Source organism: Equus caballus, chromosome 15, assembly GCF_041296265.1.
Source record: "Equus caballus isolate H_3958 breed thoroughbred chromosome 15, TB-T2T, whole genome shotgun sequence".
In the NCBI taxonomy this organism is placed as follows: Eukaryota; Metazoa; Chordata; class Mammalia; order Perissodactyla; family Equidae; genus Equus; species Equus caballus.
This window is the reverse complement of record NC_091698.1, coordinates 74069022-74094740: the sequence shown is the minus strand read 5'-3', so window position 1 is coordinate 74094740 and position 25719 is coordinate 74069022. Positions and strand designations below refer to the sequence as shown.

General features: G+C 42.5%; 1 protein-coding gene across 3 annotated transcripts in view; it reads left to right on the top strand.

Annotated features, from left to right (window-relative positions):
• The window catches only part of TMEM178A (transmembrane protein 178A), a 125009-nt gene that overhangs the window by 56481 nt on the left and 42809 nt on the right, over nucleotides 1-25719 (top strand). The window contains exon 1 of one of the 3 annotated variants that reach the window (XM_023619180.2): nucleotides 16658-17246. The exons of 1 other annotated variant lie outside the window; for it this stretch is intronic. In XM_023619180.2, the coding sequence (XP_023474948.2) occupies nucleotides 16847-17246 (400 nt within the window). In that variant the 5' untranslated portion in view covers nucleotides 16658-16846. Of the gene's footprint in view, nucleotides 1-16657; nucleotides 17247-25719 lie in introns of those variants that run through there. One more of the 3 variants, XM_023619181.2, reaches the window with a different exon arrangement.

Sequence of the window (25719 nt, the reverse complement as noted above, 5' to 3'; positions counted from 1 at the left end):
ACACACCTTGCATTATCTACCTTTTATCAAGGTACAGGAAGGCAAAACATGAACCTTAATATAAGTACCATGGAATTTCAACAAAAATGCATCTTAAAGTTGAAAAAGATTTATCACATTATTGCCCCTCCAAGCCCCAACACCTGCCTCTTCCCTTGTCTAGTTAGGAAGAAAAGGTCCTTGAAAAATACAAATAAGTACAAATAAGCACACAGCTTTCATTTTTTCAGGAATGACTTACGTAAACACATCATCAGGATCAATAGATTTGTTTCCTGTAACTTGAGTACCCTTAAGCAAATTGACATCAAAAATTAACCCACGTATGTTATTGAACATTGGTCTTGTTTTTACAGTGAATCATGAGTGCCATTGACTCTGTTCTCTTCTACATGAGCCCATCTGGGTGAGCACGCCCTCCTGAACACCAGTGAGGCATGGCGAGCCATGGGCTGCCGCTAATGCTTTGTTCTCAGGCCGCTTCCACAGAGCACCAGGGGGTCGAACTTCTTTTTGGCCTATGTGCTGAGGATTTCCTTCCATGTAGGATTGTTTTTTTCCTTGAGGAAGACTGGCCCTGAGCTAACATCTGTGCCAATCATCCTCTATTTTGTGTGGGATGCTGCCACCACGTGGCTTGGCAAGTGGTGCTAGGTCTGTGCCTGGGATCCGAACCTGCAAACTCTGGGCCGCCGAAGCAGAGCATGTGAACTTAACCACTATGCCACTGGGCCGGCCCCTACAAACACCATTTTTTAATATGTATACCCATTTGCTGGTTCAGCCAGAGAAGCAACTGGTCTCTGGGCCAGAAGCTCTCTCTGCTGGAGGGGTCCAACTTAACCTTTTAGACAACTAATTTCTTTCTTTCATGACCTCATTCATGGCTGCACAACCTCCCTTCCTCCAAGCCCCTACTCAGAGCTCTCAAAATGGTGCTAATTAAGCCCATGTAGCCCAACTTCTAATAGCTAACTAATATACTTTTTTCTTATCATAACACCATTAACAAGGGAAATAAACCCCAGTTCAGCTTCAGTGGAACCCTCTGTGGTCTGTGCCTAAACCCCAACTGTGTTCTTAACACCTTTCACTTTTATGGCACTAAGAATTTAAACATTCTTCAGTTTCTCCTTCCTTTTTAAGTTTTTCTTCATTTTTTGTTTTTGGTTCTTTCTCCATAAAATATTCATGACCTGTCCACATTCCCCTGGATTTATTAACTTAGCTCCTTTTATTTCTACTAGTTAACCTTGATGTCTTTCCTTCCTCCTGTACAATAAATTCCTCTTCTGGATCAATACTGCTCACTCAGTATGCACCTGCCTGATAAGTGAGTCTCAAAAAACGTGGGTCATTTTCAGAGTCCATACTCAGAGTCCAAAGGCAACCTCTAGGGTTTTGATAACTTGGTTCAGGTGATTAGGACAATAGCTACCTGGGCTTCATTCTGTTAAATGCTAGGTAGAAATCCATTCTGATTGAATTCAAAGTGAAGTTGAAAGGAAAAAAAAACATTCCCAGCTGTTTGATACAGGAAACAGCTCATGGTTCAGCATAAATCTGAAGACTCACCAAATGCATCTTTCCTGTGACTGTAACAGACACAATCATTTGCACTCAGGCTTCTCTGTTGCTCTCTGGAGCATCTACCACAATCATTCTCAAGCATTTGCTAGTCCTGGATGGCAGATAGAGCAGCACCTTGGGTGAGGGAATGAGTGCTCAGCTGAAATAAATGCCGGAAGAAAATGAACGCCTGGAGCTCAGGAGGATTAGCTCAGACATTCACTTTCTAGCTGGTAGGAATTTTAATTGTCACGTCTTTTGGAATTCAGTAGATCCTTGGAGATCAAAGAGGGAACACAGTCAGGGAGGAGGGGAAGTAGCAGCCAACTGTGGGCTACCTGTCGGAAAAAGGAAGCAGTTAACCACTGTATTAGTTTCCAGGTGCTGCTATAACAAATTACCATCCCTTTAAGGACTTCAAACAAGATAATTCATTACCTTACCATTCTGTAGGTCGGAAGTCCAAAATTAGTCTCCCTGGGCTAAAGCCGAGGCATCAGCAGGGCTTCATTCCTTTCTAGAAGCTCTGAGGGAGAATCTGTTTCCTTGCCTTTTCCAGCTTCCAGAGGCTTCCTGCATTCCTTGGCTTGTGGCTACTTCCTCTATCTTCAAAGCCATCAACAATGCATCTCTCTAATCCTTTTTCTATTGTACACCTCTCTCTGTCCACAGCCAGGAAAGGTTCTCTGGTTTTAAGAATACATGCAATTAGATTGGACCCACCTGGATAATCCAGGATACTCTTCCCCATTTCAAGATCCTCACCACATCTGCAAAGTCCCTTTTGCCATCTAAGGTAACATAGTCATAGGTTTGGGGAGGAAGGAGAGGAATTATTCTGTCCTACCACAACCACAAAGTTGATGTCCTCACTGAGATAGAAAAAGAAAGCCTCTACCTTTAGCCCTAACTTTTTTGTCTCCCTCAGATCTTATGGGATATCCATAGATTTTTTTTAAAAAATCTTCTATTTGACATTAAATCATTCTATGACAAATGAAATTTTCTTATGGACAAGCAACAATGTTGTTAATGATATCATAATTTTTCTTTATTCAAATTATCACTTTAATTTCAGTTTTAGGGGTAACTTTGGCCTCTCTTTCTTTATGTCTCTACTTCAAACATACATGAGATTTCTCTGCCTTAAAAAGAACTTTAATGTTCCTGACCTCTCTAGCTGTAGAATGATTCCTCTCCCTTGTGGACTGCCAAAGTTCTCCAAAAATTAATCAACATCTGTTATTTCCCGCCCCGCCTCACTTTCTATTCATCTCTCAGACCCCAGAAGTTTGGTTCCTGCCTTAACATCTCTATTGACACTGACTCACTGAAGGCCCCAGGGATCATGTCACTGAGGCCCTTTCTCTCTCTTCTATCAGCTGCTGGATGTTGCTGCCATTCTCAATACCATTAACTAGGCCCTTCTTGAAACTCCCCATCCCCAGCTTGTGTGGCTCTCCTGATTCGACATGCTGCCAGACTCTGGCTCCTCTTCATTCACCTAGCCCTTGCCTCCAGACATGGTCTTAGCTCTTCTTTTTTATACTGACTCCCACAGACTTCTCAGCATAATTACCTCTAGGTGGATACCTGCCAAATTTACTTTTCTAACTGTAATGGACATTTCTATACAGATATCCTTCTGTCCTCTCACACTTAAGTGGCCAGAGCTTAAATCTCCAAATCTGTTCTCCCTCTTGATTTATTTATAAAATTGCTTATATAAAGACTGTTTATTTATTTTAGTCAATAAATTCATCACTGTCCTAGTCATCTTGGCTTGAATCTCCAGCATTTGTGTCTGACTGTTTTTTCCCCTTTGGTTGACCTATTCACTATTTTTATTCATTATGTTTCTGGCATCTCTTCCTTAACACCCAGGCCTGGGTGATCTGAAGTCTTTCTCCGCATTTACTTCACCACCACTGCTAGATTATTCCCTAATCTCTCTTCCTCCATCATGTCATTCTTCTCTTCTTCATTGCCTAAGATCTAGTGTTGTTTGAACCCTTTACGGTCTGAATCTAATCAATATTTCCAAATTTATCCTCCATTCTAGCAGGACCAGGATGCCCACTGTCCTGTGAACATAACTTGTTCCTTACTATTTCTGGGTTCACATCGTTTTCCATTCCTGAAATTTCCTCATTCTCTTCCTCTCCACCAATTTACTCTCCTAGATCTTTCAAAGCTCGAGTCCCAGTTTCCTCTTCAATAATTCTTTGGCCATCTGTATTTATAAGATTTCTCCTTCCTCTGAACACACTAACATTTGCTGGGAGTATTGTAGATCAGCAGAGAACGTCCATAAAGTCCAATCATCCACCCATCCATCTTCCTGCAACTGTCACCATGTCCTCAATTCTTTCCACTGTTACCATGGATGAACTCTGCCTGCACCGACCTATGGCAACCTCTCCACTGGTCTACCAGATCCCTTCACTCTTGCCCATTCGCTGACTTGGCTCCAGCAAGTCTGCTGCTCTTTTCTGTATCAATTTCTCTATCCCTCCTGGATCGCTTCCATCACTGTACAAGCATGCTGTTATCTTCTCTTCTGCAATAAAACAAACAAATCCTCTCTTAATCCCACTTCTGCCTCAAGCTATTATCCATTTTTTTCTCCTTCTCTGTATGGCAAAACTCTTTGAAAAAGTGTTCTATACCCACTGCTCTAAATCTCTCTTCCCATTCTCTCTTGAATGCATTCCGATGAGGCTTACATCCCCAACACTGTGCTGAAAATGCTCTTATTAAGGTCACCAAAGACCTCCACTTCGCTAAATCCAATACTCAATTCTCATTTCTCATGTTGCTTGACCAGTCAGAAACTTTGAGACCTTGATGACTCTCTCCTATTTGAAACACTTCGTTCACCTGGCCTCCTGGATTCCTCACTCTCCTAGTTCTCTGGCATTCGCCCTCGGGCTGGTTCCTACTCACCTCCTAGACCTCAACTTTAGCAGTTTTCCATTTCTCAGTCCTTGGCTCTCTTCTATTTTCTATCAACACTCACTCCCTGGGTGACATCATCCAGTTTCATGGTTTAAAGTACCATCCATACGTGGATCTTGTTGGCTCCCAAATTTATATCTTTAGCCTGAACCCCTCCCCTGAGCTCACTCAGCAATTGCTCACTCAGCACCTCCACTTAGAAATCTAATAGGCATGTCAGACTTAGTGCCCTCCAAGCTGAGGTCCTCTTATTGTCTCTACTCCAACCTGCACTTTCCATAGCCTTCCCTGTGTCCCTTGATGACAACTCCACCCAGTCCCTTTCTTTCTCTCTCACCACACGATGCATGCATCAGCAAATCCTGTTGGCTCTACTTTCAATATTTATTCAGAATACACCCACTTCTTGCCATTCTACTGTTATCCTCCAGCCTAAAACACTGTCTTCTCTCTATAATGATACAAATAACAAGAGTGCAGGCCCTGGAGTCACACTATGCAGGCTTCAATCCTGGCTCTGCCACTGACTAAGAGTACGACCCTGGGCAAGTTATTTACCCTCTCTGTGCTTCAGTTTCCTCATTTATGAAATGGGGATAATAACAATTGTTATAAGGATGAAATAAGAAAAACATATAGAGCACTTAGAACAGTGCCTGGCAAATAGTATGTGGTCAACAAATGTTAGCTACATATTGTTATTCTATAAATATATAAAAGTTCAATGACAAAAGTGGAAAGTAGTAGGCAAGAAGAAATTGTCATTCTTCTAAGCATAAGCCATCCAAATCTTTAAATACCCAAACCCACACTGAACAGGGCTGGGGATTTACTGTTCCAACCCGCTCTGACCTGTGCCTACTGCTTGGTATGTTGCTTATTTTGCATAGCTTTTACCTATAGATTTATAGAATAACAGTGGGCAGCTAACATTTCTTGCTCATGTACTATTTGCTATTGTCACCTCTTTTTCCTTTGTCTTGAGAGTCATTTCTATAGCTCTTCTTCTCCAAACCTCTTTTCACTTCCCTGGAACCTCAGAGAGCCTTAGTCCTGATCATGGCTATGTCCTGGGTTGACCTCCCCCTTTCAGGGTTCCATAGCTAGTTTGCTGTTGTTGCCAGCAAATAGAACATTTAAAAGGGTGCTCTATAAACCCAATTAGCAGTACTGCCATGAGAGCCATTTTAAGTTCTCATTTTATTGATACAAAGAACCTGAGCTTCTTGGCAAAAGTGGTTGATATAGAATGGAAAAGGGTAAACTGCTGAGTGAGAATGGAAAAAGCAAGTAATTAAAACTACACCCGCAAAATTCACGACCAAAAGAGCCAGACAGCTTTCGGAAAAGGAAATTGAGAAATTGAAGAATTTCCCTTAATATCCAGAAAATAGCCTTTTAAAGTTGGGATTAAACTTCAATGTTTAAAACTTCAGGGATCCCTTTTAGCTAAATATGAGGATTCTTATGAGAGAATCCCTTCCTGTTGTGGTTTTGTTTCAGCGGGATTCTTAAGGGCACACGGTGACCCAGCTGGAAAATACTAAGAGACATCTCCCCCGCTGTCAATCCCCTCCCTGACTTGCCATTCACATAGTCCAAGGCTCTTGGTCACATACAGATTGTAGACACCAAATAAATTAGGCAGATGGAACTCATACATCAAAGCCACCTACGTGGATTCCTTTTTGGCCATTGGTGCGTTTCCTCTCTCTCTTTTTTAATCAGCCCCAAAAATCTGACCCTGACAAGGTCCTACCTCTCCATACCAATAGTTGGAGATGAGATGGTAATTTGTCCTCAAGCTTTCATTTGCTTCTCCACTTGAGTGACCGTCAGTGCCACATGGCACCCATTCATTACGGGGGCTCAGGTGCGGCTGCGGAGAGGTGTGTGCCAAGTCCTGCCAAACTGGTTACTCTTTCCAAAAGAACAGGATGTTTCTCCAAGCACTGTGCACATCAGATGATTACACTCTACTGTGCCTGATGAAATCCTGGCATGCTGTAGAGAACATAATACATTGTTATATATTCTTCAGAGTATCTGATTCATAAGAGCTATTCATGTACCAGCTAAGGATCACCTGGACTCAAATAATTTTTCAAGAGTTTTATCCAAATCAAGAATTGAAGATAAAAACAGAGTTGTCCAGGGTGCTGACCTTACTCTCTGAAGTCGAGGCAAATGCCTATGGACCTGAGTTGAATTCATCATCTTCAGGCATATGACTCAATATTTGTCTCCTGGTCTTGGAAATGCGAATCTGGAATGTTGACCTAGTTCATGTGGGCTAAGTTTGGATTTCTCATCATTTGTGGAGATCTGCCTTCTGGCTTCTAGCAGCTGCATCTTGGCTAAGTCTTAGATCCTTCCTGAGTCTTTGCCATTTTCTTCCTGCCTTTCTTAGAAAGAGTCTGTCTCTTTTTTCATATATAAATTATTTTATTGAGATCATATTGGCTTATAATATTGTGTAAATTTCAGGTATACATTATTATATTTCAGTTTCTGTGTAGACTGCATCATGTTCATCACTAATAAGCCTAGTTTTTTGTGGATTTTTTTGGTGAGGAAGATTTGCCCTGAGCTAACATCCACTGCCAATCTTCCCCTTTTTTTGCTTGAGGAAGATTAGCTGTGAGCCAACATCTGTGCCATTCCTCCTCCACTTTGCATGTAGGATGCCTCCACAACACGGCTGATGAGTTGAGTAGGTCTGTGCCCAGGATCCAAACCCACAAACCCGGGCCGCTGAAGTGCAGCATGCGCAGAACCTTAACCATTCAGCCACAGGGCCGGACCTAATAGTCTAGTTTTTATCCATCACAATATATATGTGCCCCTTTACTCCTTTTGCTCTCCTAACCCCTTTCCCTCTGGTAACCACCAATCTGTTCTCCTTATCTATGTGTTTGTTTAACTTCCACATATGAATGAAATCATATAGTATTTGTCTTTCTCTATCTGACTTACTTCGCTTAGCAGTATACCCTCAAGGTCCATCCATGTTGTTGCAAATGGCATGATTTTGTATTTTTTTATGGCTGTGTAGCATTCCATTGCATATATGTACCACATCTTCTTTGTCCATTCATCCATTGATGGGCGCTTGGGTTGCTTCCACGTCTTGGCTATTGTGAATAATGCTGCAGTGGACATAGGGGTGCATATATCTTTTTGAAGTGTTGATTTCACGTGCTTTGGATAAATTTCCAGTAGTAGAATAGCTAGATCATATGGTATTTCTATTTTTAATTTTTTGAGAACTCTCCATACTGTTTGCCATAGTGGCTGCACCAGTTTGTATTCCCACCAGCAGTGTATGAGGGTTCCCTTTTCTTCACATCCTCTCTAACCTTTGTTATTTCTTGTCTAGTTAATTATAGCCATTCTGATGGGTGTGAGGTGATATCTCATTGTAGTTTTGATTTGAATTTCCCTAATAATTAGTGATGTTGAATATCTTTTCACGTGCCTTTTGGCCATCTGTGTATCTTCTTTGGAAAAACGTACGTTCATATCCTCTGCCCATTTTTTCATTGGGTTGTTCATTTTTTTGTTGTTGAGTTATACGAGTTCATTATGTATTTTGGAAATTAACCCCTTGTAGGACATATGATTTGCAAATTTTTTCCCCAGCTGGTGAGTTGTCTTTTTGTTTTGTTGGTGGTTTCCTTTGCTGTGCAGAAGCTTTTTAGTCTGATGTTTTCCCATTTGTTTAGTTTTTCTTTTGTTTTCCTTGCCTGAGTAGACACGGTATTCAAAAAGATACTGCTGAGATCGATGTCAAAGAGTGTAGTACCTATGTTTTCTTCCGGGGGCTTTATGGTTTCAGGTCTTACATTCAAGTCTTTCATCCATTTTGAGTTAATTTTTGTGTATAGTGTAAGATAATGGTCTACTTTCCTTCTTTTGCACATAGCTGTCCAGTTTCCCAAAGCAATTTATTGAAGAGACTTTCTCCATTGTATGTTCTTGGCTCCTGTGTCGAAGATTAGCTGTCCATAGATGTATAGTTTTATTTCTGGGCTCTCAATTCTGTTCCATTGATCTGTGTGTCTGTTTATCTGCCAGTACCATGCCGTTTTGATTACTATAGCTTTGTAGTATATTTTGAATTCACAGAGTGTCATACCTCCAACTTTGTTCTTTTTTCTTGGGATTGCTTTGGCTATTTGGGGTCTTTTGTTGTTCCATATAAATTTTAAGATTCTTTTCTCTATTTCTGTGAAGAATATCATTGAGATTCTAATTGGGATTGCATTAAATCTGTAGATTGCTTTAGGTAATATGGACATTTTAGCTATGTTTATTCTTCCTATCCATGAGCAAGGAATATCCTTCCATTTCCTTGTCTCTTCTTTGGTGTCTTTCAATAATGTCCTATAGTTTTCAGAGTATAGGTATTTCACCTCCTTGGTTAAATTTATTCCTAGGTATTCTGTTCTTTTTGTTGCAACTGTAATTGGGATTCTGTTCTTGATTTCTCTTTCTGCAAGTTCGTTATTGGTGTATAGAAATGTAACTGATTTTTGTACATTGATTTTGTATGCTGTAACTTTATGTATTTGTTTATTATTTCGAATAGCTATTCGATGCTATCTCTTTTCCTCTTCTCATCCAGACACCGTCCACACCTGGCTCAATATCCGCTTGTCCGCTCGGGGCTTTCCCAGCCCCCTGCATGGGTAGAGCAAGGTTCAGGCACTCCCTATCTTCCCCTAACATGAATTGTACCCATAAAATGCAGTAGCTATGGGTATTCATCTTCTACAGAGGTCTTTCTATCTAGTCCACTTAAAGACCTGGAGAAATGGAGATACCTGATTGTACTCTGGCAGCTTATTTCGGCTATTCACAAAACAGCAATTAACCCCTTTTCTGGGCTCATAACTGAATAGCCTATTGAAAGAGCATACTGTTGTCTTGCACTTTTGAATGCCCATCAGTCTACCCATACTGGAGATGATTTACGTTTTTAGGAGCCTATGGTATGCCTCTGTGCTTTTCATTAGGACACAATCCTTGGGAGAGCAACGTTCTATACTACATCTAGGATCATGGCCTACAAATGTGAACAGTCACCAAATATCATTGTTGGAGATGATAAATAACAACAATACAACAGCTGCCATGTATATATGGAGCGCTTACTAAACGTCACCTTTCACATTCACCATGTTGCTAACTGCTTCATATTCACTATGTGTTCGATTCTCATAGCAACCCTAAGGATATTATTACTCTGATCCCCATTTCACAGATGAGAAAACAGAGGCTTGGAGAGATTAAGTAAATCCCTCTTTCTCACAAAAAATCACACTAGAATTTGAACTCAAGTCTCTCTGACTCCACATCTCAGACTCTATATTGTCCTGTCACCATGTCATCATAGCATATTATTAGACTCCCTTGTCTTGACTTTGCGGACACGCATTTTCTTCATTTCCCTCCTGCTTTCCTTCCATAGTCTCCTTTGTGGCACCGGGTCCTCCAGTGGAGCTTTGCGTGCTCGAGTGCCTCACAGCCTGCATTGACCTGAACCTCTTAGTTTTTCCAGCTACACTTTTTCCTAAGCAATCTCATCTAGTCTCGTGAATTTAAAGATCAACGTACATGTCACACCTACATGCTGACATCTCTAAAATGCAAATCTTCATTCCAGACTGCTTCCCTTACTCTCAGTTTCATACATCCAACTGGGATTTCTAAATGGCATCTCAAACTTAACAAGTCCAAAACAGAGTTTTTGCTTCTCCCCCAAGAATGTACTCCATCTCAGTACATGATACCACCAATCGAACACTCAAACCAGAAATATAGGCATGCTTCTTGATTTCTCCTTTCCCTCATCTGTACTCACGGTAATTTTGTGACTTCAATCTCTCTCCACTTCTGTTTCCACTGATGTCTCTTTTGTCTAAACTACTAATATCCCTCGTCCGGACTATTGCAATAGCCTCTTGACTGGTTTCCCTGCTTTCACATTTACCACCTCCAGCCCCAATTCATTTTTCACGTAGTCATCTGAGCGATATTTCAAACATGAATCAACTCCAGGCCCTCCTCTGCTTAAAACTCTTCAAAGATTTTCTTGTGACTGAAGTCCAAACTCTGTAGGACAGCCTTCAAGACCATGTATGATCTGGCCATTGACTAACTCTGAAACTGAATCTGGTACCACTTGCTGCCTCATTCACTTCTCTAGTGATACAAAGCTCTTTCATGCCACAGGACTTTTGCATTGGCTCTTCCCTCTGCCTGGAATGCTCTCTCCCTGGCCCATGGGAGCTCAATAAATGTTAATCGAACAAATAAGAATAGTAGATCGCCACTCCTCCTTGAATAATATAAATAATAAGTAATATGAACAAAAATCATGTCATTAATAACTTAGCCATTTGTATTTATGATATTTAAATTATATGCACTTAATAGAATTAGGCTATGGGTTTTCGGAAGCATGTTTATATTTTTTATGTGGATGGAGTAGGGAGGAGAAGGGAGTGGGGATGAGAATGGAATTACCATATTCAGCATGTGGTAATCATGAATCATTAATCCTGGGAGTAGATGATATCCCTGTTTTTCAGAACTTAGGTCATTTGGAGAGGTCAATTAACTGGCTAAGGGTGGGCAGGTGGGAAGCAGTGGGTCTAGAATTCACAGTGGTCTGACCCCAGCACCCAGGTGTGGTCCCCAGATCCTGACCCTTGGAGCGAACACAACTGAGAGAGGAGGTCCAAAGGTAAGAAAAAGGGGGCACACCTGGAAACACTGGCTTTTGTTCCCACGGGCAGCATTGCAGGCTGCTGTGAATCGGAGAGACTGGATGACTCTGCTTTGGTTGTCAAACATGGCCTGAAGGAGCTAACGGAGACCCCAACTTCAAAACCCAGTATCTGTGCACACAGACGAGGTGGGGGACACAGTTAGGTATGGCAATTAACGAGCTGCCATCTGCTGAAACATCACACCCTGAGTGGGACTTAACATGGTTATGGGGTTCTTTGAACGTGTTTTTTTTTTTTCCACCATATGTGCTTAAAGGCTCCAAAAAGGAAACAGCTTAATCCAGGAATGTGAAAAAGAATGGTGACATTCTGTGGTGTGTCAGTGAAATGAGAAACTTATCAGGCACCATCTATTTCAGGGGTTTTGTGGTATTTTATGGTTCCAGGCTTCTAGTTAGTGACAAAATGGCACTGCCAAGATGACTTACCACATGCGTGGGGTAGAGAAGAGCACTGTGGTAGGCGCTACTTCTAAAATTTACTTTTGGCTTTGCCCTGGACTAAGTTGACACACATACAGAAAATATCCCTTTTCCTCCAAAGCCTAACTGAATTAGCATCTCTTCTACTTTGCTTACTCATATTCTTTCCAGTGGAAACTAATCTCTCTGTACTAGGTTTTCCTGTTGCGTTTTATTTGCGCTTCTGTGATAGCCTTCATCCCAGGCCACCTCTCTTTGTAGCCTCTTGCATTTCTATCTCCCTCCTCCACTAACCTGGAGCTCTCTGAGAGCACAGGCCATTTTTTTTTCCCCATCTTTTCATAATCCAGTAGGAACTAGCGTAATAACTTACTTTGGAGGTGCTCAATATATGTTGTTGAATTAAAATAAAATTGTTTCAGGAAAACAATTTAGAATGATGACCTTAACATAAGATACCTCAATTATTTTCAGAAATGACATCAACAACATCATTGACTACATCTTCACATTAAATGCTAAAAAAAGGATCTGATATTACCAAGAAAAAAAATCCCCTCTCTTTATGAAAGCCAGTGTGTGGTTTTGGTTAAATTGCGTAGTCTAAAGTCTGCGGAATCCAAATGTTGGAAATGAGGAGGGATATTGCTTTTGGTCTTAGCACTGGCGCAAAAAGGTGAAAGCCTTTTAGAATATTCATGGGTGGCAATGGTTAGCTTAGCATAGGTATGTCAATACATCACTGCCACAGCTCTGTGATAATTAGAGATCTTTGTGTATGTGTGTGTGTATGGGTGCACAGACTTTTTTATAAGGAAATATTTATTTAAGAACTTCCTGACTATAAAGAGAAATACAATGAATGTCATAAAGCACCTAGATGGTGTGGTAAGTGTGTTTGGAGAAGGCAAAAGTATTTTGTTTTCTAAATCTTTAAAGATGGCCAACACATCAGCTGGGAGGTTTAAATACTGTGGGAATACTGATGGTAACAAAGAAGGACTCTAGAGTAACATAGCGGATAATTCTCTCCAACCTAGAAAGGAGAGTTGGAAACTGAAGGATGACATAATCAAAGTAACATTTGAGGACGGTGCATTTGGCAACAGTATCCTGAATAACTGAGGCAGGGTTGCTCCTGGAATCATGGGGCCAAGGAGAAAGATGTATTAATAGTCCAGGTGAGGTGACAGAGGCATAGTGATAGGAAGTGGTAAAATATAGAGGAACGATCAGCTGTAAAAAACAGTTTAAAGGGAAAATTTCTACGACTCTGTGAGTGTGATAGATAATTCTAAAATATTGAGTTTTAGTGACTTGAATGACTTACCACCAGAGAGAAAGAAGTGGGGAGGGGAAGCTGGACCATAGGGAAATATAAGAGTTTACTTTTGGACATGTTGAGTTCAGTAATACAGTCAGACTTGGGGCTGGCTGGGTGGCCGAGTGGTTTTAAGTTCCACTCGTTCTGCTTCGGCATCCGGGGTTCATGGGTTTGGGTCCCAGGTGCAGGCCTACTCCACTCATCAGCCACGCTGTGGAGGCATCCCACATACAAAGTAGAGGAAGACGAAGTAGAGGAAGACTGGCACAGATGTTAGCTCAGGGCCAATCTTCCTCAAGCAAAAAAAGAAGAGGATTAGCAACGGGTGTTAGCTCAGGGTGAGTCTTCTTCCTCCTCCCCCCCAAAAAAAGAGAGGAAAAATAATACAGTAAAGACAACCAGGTGGAAATTCTCTGGCTTAATCTGTGTCATTTTAGGCCATTGTTTTTCTTCAAGGGATGCACTGGGAATATCAGATCTGGAGATGGCAAAGAGAAATTTAAGACAAGTGTAGAGCGAGCCAAATTTGAAAACGCTGAGGTCACAGCACAGCCACAGCTGGGACATGCCGCATTTTCTGGTTGGATATTTGATCTCGAATCACGTTGACTGCCTGCCAGGCTCAATGCCTTCATCCATTGACTGTGTTCTGGCTTAGACTCCTGCTTCTACTCATCCACAAGTATTTAGCTTGTAGTCAGGCATTAGAACATGTCAACTTCAGGATTTGAAAATGTAGAAAAAAAATTCTTATTTTATAGTGGCCCCAAATATTGAAGCCTCCGAATTTGTGAAGTAGACATATAAATCAAAGAGTTATGTTCTGACTGGAACGCCAATATCTCTGATCTAATCCTCTTGGTAAAGTTTAAGTCATCCTTTGAGAACTAACTCAAAAGTTGCTGACTCTAAGTGGCCTGCCTGACTCCCCCAGGCAGTTAAGTCTTTTCTTGTCCATCTTCTCACAACACTTTATTCTTGTTTCTGCTTGAGCATGGAGAACCGTCTACGTGGCTGTCTCTTGCCACTAGACTGGGAGCATCTTGAACATGGGAACCATTTACTCCTTTCGGTATTTCCCACTCCCCTAACAGAGTGAGGATTAGTGGGTGATATTTCATTGTTGGAAATATCCAAAAGAGAAATTTTCAGAACATGGATGGAGCAGTGTGCAGTGGCCGTGGCAAAGCCTGCATACACATCATATGTCACATCCCTGCTGATCCCGTTAACGCTGCACCAGCAGAGGCAGCACTGTCATTACATGCTGCTGGCCCATATTTGTAATGTGTGACATTTTTTATGAAATACTGTCAAGGGTAATCCATCATAGAGTAACCTTTGGATTATATGCTGAGACTGGTCTTAAACATAGACATAAATGAACTTCAAGGATAATGCTATTTTCTAAGAAGGGTCTAATCAAAGAGTTCTTGGCTAGGAAAATGAGCCAGAACATTATGTTCTTTTAAGTTAAACAGAAGTGCCTAAAAAAGAAGTGTCCTTCTGTCTACTCCAGTTGGGGATGGGGTTCTCATGTGAAGATAATCAGGTGACTCTGAAATGTGGCGGAATATTTATTTCTTGTTGAATGTCACTGTTTGAAAAGAGAGTGAGGACTTGCTGAGGGTTTGACAACCCTTGGGACTTGAGAGGTTTGTAATCACTTTATCTCAAGAGGCACTTTTTAAAATAAAAGGACACATGACAACTTGAGTAAATTTCAGATGTCAACTGTGGGCTTACAGTTAAAGATAGTCTCTCTGTGTACCCACAAAGATCTAGGATTTTATATGTATTTTAGAATATAAATAAAGGAAAGCTTCTAAGTCTCATCATTTTTGTATAAATCCAGATAAGACTCCTTTGATGAGCTTAGTGTTTCCTGTTAAGGAAGGCTTATAGGTGAAAGGACCGCTAAAATTATAATTCTTTGTCTTCCTTAATTAGACTAGAGCTTGCCATAGATCTTGCTCAAGCTATGAGAAAATCCAAGCAGTAATTCTCCTTGTCAGGTCAGCAGAAATGGGCACCGGGTCTGATATGACTGAAAGGTTTGCTTAAGTGATCTATCCGTGACCTGAACGGCTCATCGGAACAGTCTCCATCGGAAATGTACCCTCTGAGGATGCTGAGCACAAACAGCAACGAAAATAAATCCCAGCAAGATTCTTATCCAACCCTTACAGATGTCATTTTAGAGGAAATACATAAATCACCTTAATACCAATTGATGTGGGGCACTAATTAATAAGTCCCATTAAATCGTAGAGTAATGACATCTAGTATCTAATGAATGCCTCATAATCTCTTGATCATTAAAATTTCATAGCATAAGAACACAAGAATTGGCATCCCTGGGCTCAGGCAGCATGGTTTTCTGTCTCTGACATGGCCCCAAGGGCATTAAGTGGCACAAGGGTACTGCACCTCTGTTGTAAGACTCTACAACATAAGCAGTTAACTCTTTCAGTACCTTGGGTCCTAACATTCTCTCATTTTAGAAAATGTGAATCTGCCCACCATTCTCAGAACTAACCGCCGCGAGTGCTGAGTGCCCTGGAAGAACAGAGGGAGGTGAGATGTTGACTTTGTCGTGGAACGTTGCTTTGTCGTTGACTCTCCCAGCCCATGCAGGAAACTTGCACAGGAGAAAATCATTACTCTGATTTATTACTGGGGGTTTCCTTTATTCAAAGGCAATAATTACCTCACAGAGCAGGTGCCATTGCAAGGGTTTATTGATCCTCTGCTCTTCTAGAAATTCCAGAAGGTCGTCACTCTAGCGGGAGACGGAGGTGGCCAACGAAAAAGAAGTCCATGTCCCAGCAGGCTGAAGTGAAGTAGGAGAAAATCTCTGGCCGTGGGTCCATCAGTGACACTCGGCGTCTTTTCTTTCAGAAGAGGGGCTAGAGCAGACAGAACGCTTAGAGGTTGCAATGGGCAAGAGAGAGGGAAGGAAAGCGACGACAGAGAGCTGCCAGGGAGTCTAAGAGGCTGCATCCTTCAGGCGGCGCGAGAAAGGGTCTTCAGCTCCAGATCAAGATTCCGAAGAGTTAAATATTACTACGCAGCCCGACCGGGATGGGATTTGCTTCTGGGTACAAAACGGGACACTGATCAAAATCAACTTGGACAAGTGACAAGACTGAGTCTGATGATTGTGGGTGTCTTTTAAGGTCGTTGGAGGGGAGAGGATGGGAGGCGGTGTGCTCAGGGGTAGGTGGAGGGAAGCATCAAATCCAGGGATATAAAGGGACACGGAGCCGGGAAACAGAGGACAAAAATGCGTGGGGAAAGAGAGAGAGGAAGAGTTGAAGAAAAGTAAGGGGAAAGTAGGGACAGGGTTAAGGGGAGAGAGGAGGATAAGAGAGAAGTGAGGGCGGCTAGGAGGGATTAAAAAGGGAAAGGGGATCGCCGGAGAGAAGGGCGGACGGCTGGCTCGGGAGGTGGGGAGGCGGCGAGGGGAGCGAGCGGGTGGGGGGCGCAGAGAGCGGCGAGGGGGCTGGAGAGGAGGAGGAGGAGGGCAAGAAAGTGCGGGAGGCGCGGGGGCGGGCACGGAGGCTGCGGGCCGGGGAGGGGGCGAGGGCAGTAGGAAGGAGAGCTCAGGCGGGGGAGAGCGAGCGAGCGGGCCGGGAGCCGAGGACGGGGAGGCCGCGGGAGGGAGGTGGGGGGCAGGTGGGCGAGCGCGGGAGGGAGCGCGGAGAGCCGAGGCCAAGTGCATTGTGTCTGGCGGCGCGCGCGAGCCCACCGGCGGCTGCGGCGGGGCGGGAGCCATGGAGCCGCGGGCGCTCGTCACGGCGCTCAGCCTCGGCCTCAGCCTCTGCTCCCTGGGGCTGCTCGTCACGGCCATCTTCACCGACCACTGGTACGAGACCGACCCCCGGCGCCACAAGGAGAGCTGCGAGCGCAGCCGCGCCGGCGCCGATCCCCCGGACCAGAAGAACCGCCTGATGCCGCTGTCGCACCTGCCGCTGCGGGACTCGCCCCCGCTGGGGCGCCGCCTGCTCCCGGGCGGCCCCGGGCGCGCAGACCCCGAGTCCTGGCGCTCGCTGCTGGGGCTCGGCGGGCTGGACGCCGAGTGCGGCCGGCCGCTCTTCGCCACCTACTCGGGCCTCTGGAGGAAGTGCTACTTCCTGGGCATCGACCGGGACATCGACACCCTCATCCTGAAAGGTGAGCGGCGGGCGCGCCCTGCGTCCCGGGAGCCCGCGCGGGGAGCGCAGCCCGCGGCTCCCCCGGGGCGCGCCGGTCCCCGCGTCCACCTCCCCGCCGCGTCCCCGCGCTCCGCTCCCCCGCACATGCTTTCATCCTTCCCCGCCGCCTCCGTTCCTGACCCCTCTGCCTTTCTTCTTCCCGTCCTTCCCTTCTCTCTCGCTCTTCTTTCTTTCCATGACTGTCTTCTTTCTTTCCATGACTCTCTTCTTTGCTCCTCATCCTGCTCTTCCCTTTCCCCCTTCCTTCGAGTCTGTGCTTTAGCCCCCCTCGCCTCTGTCTCCTCCTTTTCTCGTCGTCTTTTACTCTCCTCTCGTCCTTTGCTATCTTTGTACACCTGCCAGATTTGGAGTGCATGTGTGCACGCTCCCCACGAGGGCAACAGTCAAAAAGAGCTGACCTTTCCCGGTCGGGCTCCTTCCCTCAAGTTGTGCTTTCCTTTTAGAAATACCTTTGGAAGAAAAGTGATGCAAACCTCAGAAGAGGGGGAAAGGATTTTTTTCTTGTATTGTGTTAATGTCGGTAGCATTACACTGATGTGGTCATCCCAGCCTGGCAGGCTAATGGGGAGCTAAGGAGGCCCGAGGAACCTTTCTCCAAACCTCCGAAGTGCAGGGTTCCTGTGGATTAGACCTCAGAGACCGTTAAGTCATTAGTGGAGGCAGCTGGAGGCAGATAAAACATCTGCTTCCTTTCCCCCTGCCTGATGAGTGGGCACCCCGTCTCCAGTGTCTAGGCACACCGGGGTGAGGGAGGAGAGAAGCTGCATCACCCCTTTCAAGTGGAGCTTTCTGGATTTGAGCATGGAGTCTCTGCAAAATCAGTCTCATGTCTGAAATGCCTTTAAGGTTGTTTTTGTTGTTTTGTTGTTTGGCACTGAGTTGTAGCGCATCGATTTGATCTTCTAAAATCTATGCAACACCTGGCTTCCACGCATGTAATCAGATAGTTTGAGGATTTCTTTTTTGTAATCTCATTCATGTAAAAATACTCGGTGTGACAATACTATTGGTGAAGATTCTTTCCAACTTTAAGAGCTTGACCCTAATATAAATTCTTTTTTCTGAGATGAAAAAATAAATCTTCTTTCCCTTGGACTCATTATTGCAAAAAAAAGACAAAGTCTAAAATCAGTACATTTTAATATTTAGTAGCCATTCAGGAAAGCAAATGAACAGACTCGTGTCAGTTTGGAATGGAATTGCATAGAAAGGAGGGGGTTAGGAACGGTTTGGCCTTCAGAGTCGTGTTAGTTGGCATATTCTTCATTTCTCAAACGTGTCAACTTCCTCCTTCCCGTGGCTAGCTCAGCTGGGAACTGCCATCTGAGGTCTGTCTGTGCCTGGAATGACTCCAGCGCTTTTGGGGGAAGCAGATACAGGAAACCTTCCTTTGGGAAGCGCACCTTTTTCTTTCCTCTCTTAACTCGCATCCAAATCTCATTTCTCCTCATGAAGATGCTGCATAATTAATTCTGATAGTAGCATAGTACATGAACAAACTGTAAAAGCTGAATTTGGAGGCTCAGTTACAGAATGCTCATTTAGGCAAGGCAATTTTGAAAGCTAAGCAGTGTAGTCTGTCTTTGAAAATGATGGAGCTGCATTTCCTTACACTCTTTCTGTACCTAGGGTATGTGATTGCATGTAAATTGGATAGAGAGTAATACCTGCAACACCAGGGCAGAGTCCAACCCAACAGCAGGAGAGGGACCCCCATAGGACACTGCACATTCCCCCACCTCTTCAAGGGCCCTGGCTGGTTGAGGTGCACAGCTCCTGGGCAGTCTGGAATTGAATAATTTTAGAGGTGGAAAGGGACATCATTGAATCCAACCTCCCACCCATTGTTCAAACTCCCTCCTGCAACCTCTCTGACAAATGGCCGTCCAGCCCAGTACTTCCAGGGGACAGAACTTGTATACTACTTAAAAGAATTATATTTTTCTAGTTGTGAATGCATGTTGAGATTAAAATAATCTTAGATTTGTAATATGGATGGTGTTTAGCTATTCCTTTGTGCAGAACACTGAAGAGTTCTAGATTGTAATCAGAAGACATGGGCTCCATTGCTGGCCCTGCCGCCAAATTGCAGTGTATCCCCAGACAAGTGTCCAGGCCTCCTTGGTGTTCGGTTTTCTTGTGTATAGTATTGGGAAGGCTGACTATTCTTTAGGGAATTTTCTAGTTCTAAAATCTGCCATTGTTATAATAATAACAATGTAAATTTAGCTTCTTAGGAAGTTAATGAGCTGACATTATTAAGACGTGGAGCGTGGAAAAAATGACAGACGTCTGTACATTATAGGATCATAATTTGTTGTTTGGGAGATGGCCAAAAATGCCTCAAGCACTTTCACCATTGCTACTAACTTCCCTTGGACTAGTTACATAGCCCTTCTGGATCTCAGTTTCATCATCTGTGAAATGAACAGTTTTAAAATTCTTTGATTCTATGAATAATTTGAGAAAGGAAAATGTCACCAACATTTTCCTTTCTCAAACAGATGATTTTGGCACCCATATTGGGTAAACATTATTACCTCTGTGTTGGCATCTGGCATTAGTGGCTGTGGCACGAATTTCTTAAATGAGCCATAGAAATTGACATCACATCTTATATAAAAATTTGGATAGCTAGGGTCCCAAGTGGCAGTCTTACTTTCTTCTCTGAATTACCTTGTTTCTGAGTCCTAACATTTAGGAATTTTAGTGATAGGAAATGAAGAAGAGTAGATTCAGATGGGAGCGTGAGGAGGGGTAGGATGGGGCCACAAGAACTACCTGGCATATCCGTTGAGCTTTTGAGAGAAAAAGAGGTCAGCCTTTCTTCATGTGGGCTTGGAGGGCAAAGCTAGGTGGTGGGTGAAAGTTGCAGAGAGGAAAATGTAGAGTTGGTAATATGGAAAACATTTTTCCAGTTGGAATTGTTTGCATTTCCTGTTACTGGAGGCCAGGCAAGTATTTCTGTGAGATGTCGAGGGAATAGAAACATACAATGTGGACAATGAGAGATCGGTTTAGAAATGAAATGTATAGATGCTATCGTGTTAATCTACTTAAGAGAAGTCACATGACTCAGAAAAGCATTGGTCTCAATGGGACAGGTATCTGGCAAAATCATCACGTTCTGATTGTCACCGTTTCATTATGATTCTAGTTCACTTCTAGCCCAAAGTGACCCTAGAAGGTCTAAATTGGACCTCCAACCAGGACCTTCAATAAGGATGGAGGTAAAGTTGTTGATAAACTGATTAAGAACCAAGACTAGAACTCTATGCTACTCTACCAGGCTGACAAAGGGCCACTCACCAGTATAGTATGAATACAGTTGTTTCTCCAGCAGCAAGTTCTCTTGACCGCTATATTGACCAATCCACGTTTCACTAACTTGCCTGCTGGGATAACATGGGAACTTACAAATGCTTTAGAGATAAGTAGGTTCACACTCTATTTCCGTGGTTTACGATCCAATGCCACAAATACCCATTGAAAGCCTGTTATGTGCAAGGTAACATTAGGAAGATTTCATCTACACCTGCAGGGGTTCTTTTGTGTTTGAGTTGGTCAGTTGACTCTAAATTATTCTTCCATTGTATGCCCTTTTTTCAGCTTACTTTCTGTTTTTTTTTTTTTTTGGATGAGGAAGAGTGGCCCCAAGCTAACATCTATGCCAGTCTTCCTCCATGTTGTGTGTGGGATGCCACCATAATATGGCTTGATGAGTGGTGTGTAAGTCCGTACCCAGGATCCAAACCCGTGAACCCCAGGCTGCTGAAGCAGAGCTTGCAAACTTAATCACTACACCACTGGGCCAGCCCCTTGTAGCTAACTTTTGATACTAAGGAAGCTTTGCTGGTCAAAGTAAGGACTGTCTCTGCTAAGTAAACAAATGAAGTTGTCTTCCGCCCAGCAATAACAGGGCTAGAATAGTTGAGGGAGTCTTGTGGTAGGAACTTGAGAGAATGGATTTAAAGGATAGGGCCTCAGGCCACGCCCTGGGCCACTGGAAATTTGACTGTTTGAAAGAAGCCTTTATATGTAAAAAATCACAGAAAGGCAGTAAGGCAGGTGGGTGTGGCATGGATTGTATAAAGAGCCTAGGAAATGAGCTTCATTCATTCATTCATTCATTCATCCATCCATCCATCCATCCGGTTATTTGCTCAACAAATATATATTGAGTGACAGATAGTGTTCTGGGTGTAGAAGATATAGGGTGAACAAAATGGATAAAAATGCCTGCCTTCATAGAGTTTATTCCAAGTAGTGGGCTTATTTTCTAGTAGGTTATACAGTACCTACTCATCGTAGGTTATGGGAAGGCCGTAGCACTGCTAGTAAGTGACAGAAAATACAGAGCGGTGATGGAGCGCTGTATTCTTTAGGGGTCACCCGGCCATTCTGTTCCAAGTGCAATTCTTATGTTTAAACTCCTGGATGAACAGTAAAAGAGGAGGACAGATGGAGGGAGACTCAGTTGGAAACATATAATGCTTCTTTCAGTTCCTGAAAACATTGATTTTAATAAATAAACATTGATGAGACTTGTGAATACATTATGTAGAACTTTGGAGAAATTAATTTTGAATAGGAATTAGTCATTGAAATCACATTAAAAGTTCCAACAGTTCTTACTAGCTTTAACTTTAATTTAAAAATGTTTGTAATTAAAATTTTTCATTAAAAGCAATTAACATTACTTTTCAAATATATGTACCTTGTTTACATAAATCAGATTCTAATATTATATAGTGCCTGCAATAAACAAAGGGAAATTAATGTTGTAGTGTTTCATTTTTATGAAATTAGAAATGATAGAATTTCAAAAATGCGAAGATTATAACTCTGTATGCATAATGTTAACTTGTATAAATCATTTGGGATTGAATTCTTGAAACTTGAAATAAAACATCTCCTTGTGGTTTCAGAAGCATTTTTCCTCTAATGAGATAAACAGAGATATCAAAGACAGTGGGACATAAATACTTTGTCGTTTTGTTCTCTGCAAGAAAAAGAAAGTAAGAAAATTGGTAGGAATTCATTGGGACTGCTCTTCACTCTGCTAATGATTTATCTGTTTCCCCTGTTGCTTATTTTCCATGAAATTAATAGTCTGTACAGGACCCACCAAGTTCTACCTGACACAGAAATAGATTGATGATTTTCTTCTGCTCGTTTGTAGACCAAAGTATCATTTGTGTTAGAATAATTATCTCCCGAGAGCAGATATATCTAGGCAAGCTGAGAAGCCAGCGCTGTTTTCCTCCCTGACCCATTAGGGTTCACATCTTGTTCTCAGATCTTCTCTTGGACCAGAAGATGCTGCTGGTAAAGAGATTCCTCAGTTTTGGGGGTGCTGGGGATATCATTAAGACTTCCTTTTTCTTTCTGTACTTCTCCAGCCAAGTGGTCTCTGAAATTGTTTTGAGCATCAATCTAGATAATTTATTTTTATTCATTTTTAAATTATGTGCATGAACTGTACTACCATATACGTCATAAAACACAGACAAAAGCAAATTTAGAAGGGATGTGGTAATGAAGAGATATAATTAGAAGTTCAACTGTTTTTACCCCACATTCCAAAGGATTGCTTGTGTACCCCCTGGCGTGTACATACTCCACTTTGAAGATTGTTTCTCTCACTGCTCATTAGCAGAGCCGAGTTTCTTATCTGGGCAGAGGAAGGAATGATTTTTCCTATCATGGCTGAAATTTATGGTGGGTCTCCCAGTGCACTGTTGTATCGCACACATTCATCTTGCACGGGGGAGAGAAGAAGATGCATTTAATTTCTGTATCATTTCTGACATTAGGCACAGTATTAAATGAACCCTTTTTTATTAAACAACTGCCAGCTCACACAACACATCTCTTAAGGACTAGATTCGTGGCTTTGGCCCACAGTGTGCCGAGGCTGAACATACTCAAGTGTGCTAACTGTGTTTCAACACGTTCTCTCACTAAGACTCCTGAAGGTTATCTTGAACAAAAATTAAATTCTTATTTGTCACTCTGCTATCAGAGAAAGATACTTGCTTCTGTTCTTTCCATCTGCACACCAGAATTGTCTTTTAAAAGTAATTTATAAGCACAAAAGTGGATGGTGCTTTCAGTGGCTTGTGATCAAAATCGCTTGAATCAATGACATTTGTATCCACCGTGTCTCATGGATAATATTTAACAATGGCCTTGAAGGGAAAAAGAGAAGAGTTTTTGCTATGTCATGGAAAGTTCACATCCAATTATACCCAAGTCACTGTGATTTTTTCCTCAGCTACTGATTTTTCTTCTTCAAAGCTCAAAAAAGAGCCCTCAAACCCCATTAGGCAGACTACTCATAATTGCAAGCGTTCTTGATCGCCGTAGAAGATAAGCTTTTGTTGGGGGAGCATCTGGACACATTCCGTTGAGGGAGTAACTGAGTCTCCCGGTGTCAATGCTAAGTGCGAGCCCCAAGGAGGGGGAACACTGAAGGAATTTAGGCAGATCACAGGGTTTTTCCCAACAGTTAACAAGAATGAACTCTCCTTTCATCTTTGATACACCTGCAGTGCAGTGTACCCCAGATTGTTGACCTGTGACCTCCGCCAAGCAAACCATGACCTCTGATTGGCTCTCCTCTTATTCCCTGAGCCCATCTTTCTGTGTCCACATCTTTCAGGAAGATTCCACTGTCCTTTGATACTCAATTGTGTAAACATCTGGGACCCATTTTCTTGTATTATTTGCTGGTTAAGAGAATAAAAATAATCAGATTTGGTCATCCCCTTCACTTCCCGCCCCCTTGCAAAAGCAGCTGGTGAAATGGAAGGAAAAAGTTGAAAACAACCAAACTGGAGGGTTGGCAAATAACACAAATAGCAAACGTGTCTCCTTTGGTGTAAAACATTAGCTCAATAGTTTGGGACAATTCAGATAAGATCATTTTAATCACGTAGATTTGCTTTAGTTTTAAAACGTTTGTTTTTTCTATATTTACTATTTTTTTAAAAAAACCACATCATTGATATTGTCTGAAGCTTTGCACACTAGTTGTCAAGATTTCTATCAAAATAAAGGCATTTGTAAGTAACAAATGGACTTTATTTCCAAAACCTGGTAAAATTTATGCGAGTTTATTTTTTTGCTTTCTTATAGTGTTTCCCCATGGTTAAAAGCGATTGCAGTGATTAATCTGTTTTATTGCCAGTTTTAACTAAAAGGATGTAAGTGAACTTCTTGGAGCGTGAGAGAGCCAGCATCGACAGTCATGAAGCTGACAGCCTTTGTTTGCTTCAGAGTAACGGCAACTACATGCTGCACTCCATCTTTCTTGTAACTCAGCCAGATAAGCTGATTGCAGACCAAACAATAATGTCCTGGGGACACCCATCAGGGAAGGCATTAGCAAGTGAAAAAAGGGGAACAGTGCAAACCATATTTCAGTTTCTGTTATCTTGAGTTACTGAGGACACACTGAATTATTTTCTATAACTTGCTGGATGTCCCCCAGTGTTTAGGCTTTTTAATATTTTGTTCATGGGTAAAAATCAATCAACTCATTTCTCCTCTAAGGACCTAAAGGATATAATATGTTCACTTTTGGTTTCTCCAAGTTGTTTGATACTCTACAGGCAGACAGGGGAGAGATTCCAGAAATATAAGAGGGAAATTCGGAATGTATAGAAAATTCTAGAAGGTGTAATTGTCCCAACACAGCAGATCACCAACTGCAAATTAACACTGATGCTTCCATGTGTCATGCCAATAAGCACTGACTTGCAGGCTTAGGGTCTATAATAGTGGAACAGTCAGGGTGGAGGGAGTGGGAGTGTGGGTGGGAGGCTGTATTTGGCTTGGATCTCTTTTGTCTACATTTTAAGGAATTTTTATTTGGTGTAGGGGATGTGAGCATTTGCTTCACTCAACAGTCAGTCATAAATGTTACTGAGTGTTGGAAAAGAAATGCTTTCGAAAATAAGAGGCTGCTTAGTGAAAAACATGGATCCTGTGTCCTCCTTGTCCTGTGGGGTGTAGCTTTCCCTAACTACACACGGAGTGGTGAGGAAGGGGGTCAGAGTAGGCGACTGGGGCTATTGGTTAATTTCAATTTGAATGCCGTTTCTTAAGTTCTCACGCTTTTCAAAACTGCTTGCAGTCGTGTTTACAGCTGTCGTGGAATTTTAAGCATGTGCATGCTGTTAAATGGTACTAGAAGTTATCCTGAAAAGCAGCAGAATTGATCGCTTGTCATATGATTGAAAAATTATGAAACTGATCATCAGAGTGACAATTTGACGTAGCAGAAGATAACCTGTAGGGGGGAGGAAACCAAAAATCTAGTGGCCAATGGGGATAATTGAGTGTAGGCTAATTGGAGCTCAGTATTTGTTTTATGCCCACTGACACTTGAGTCACTTACTCCAGGTGATTTAATCCTGAGCATCTAA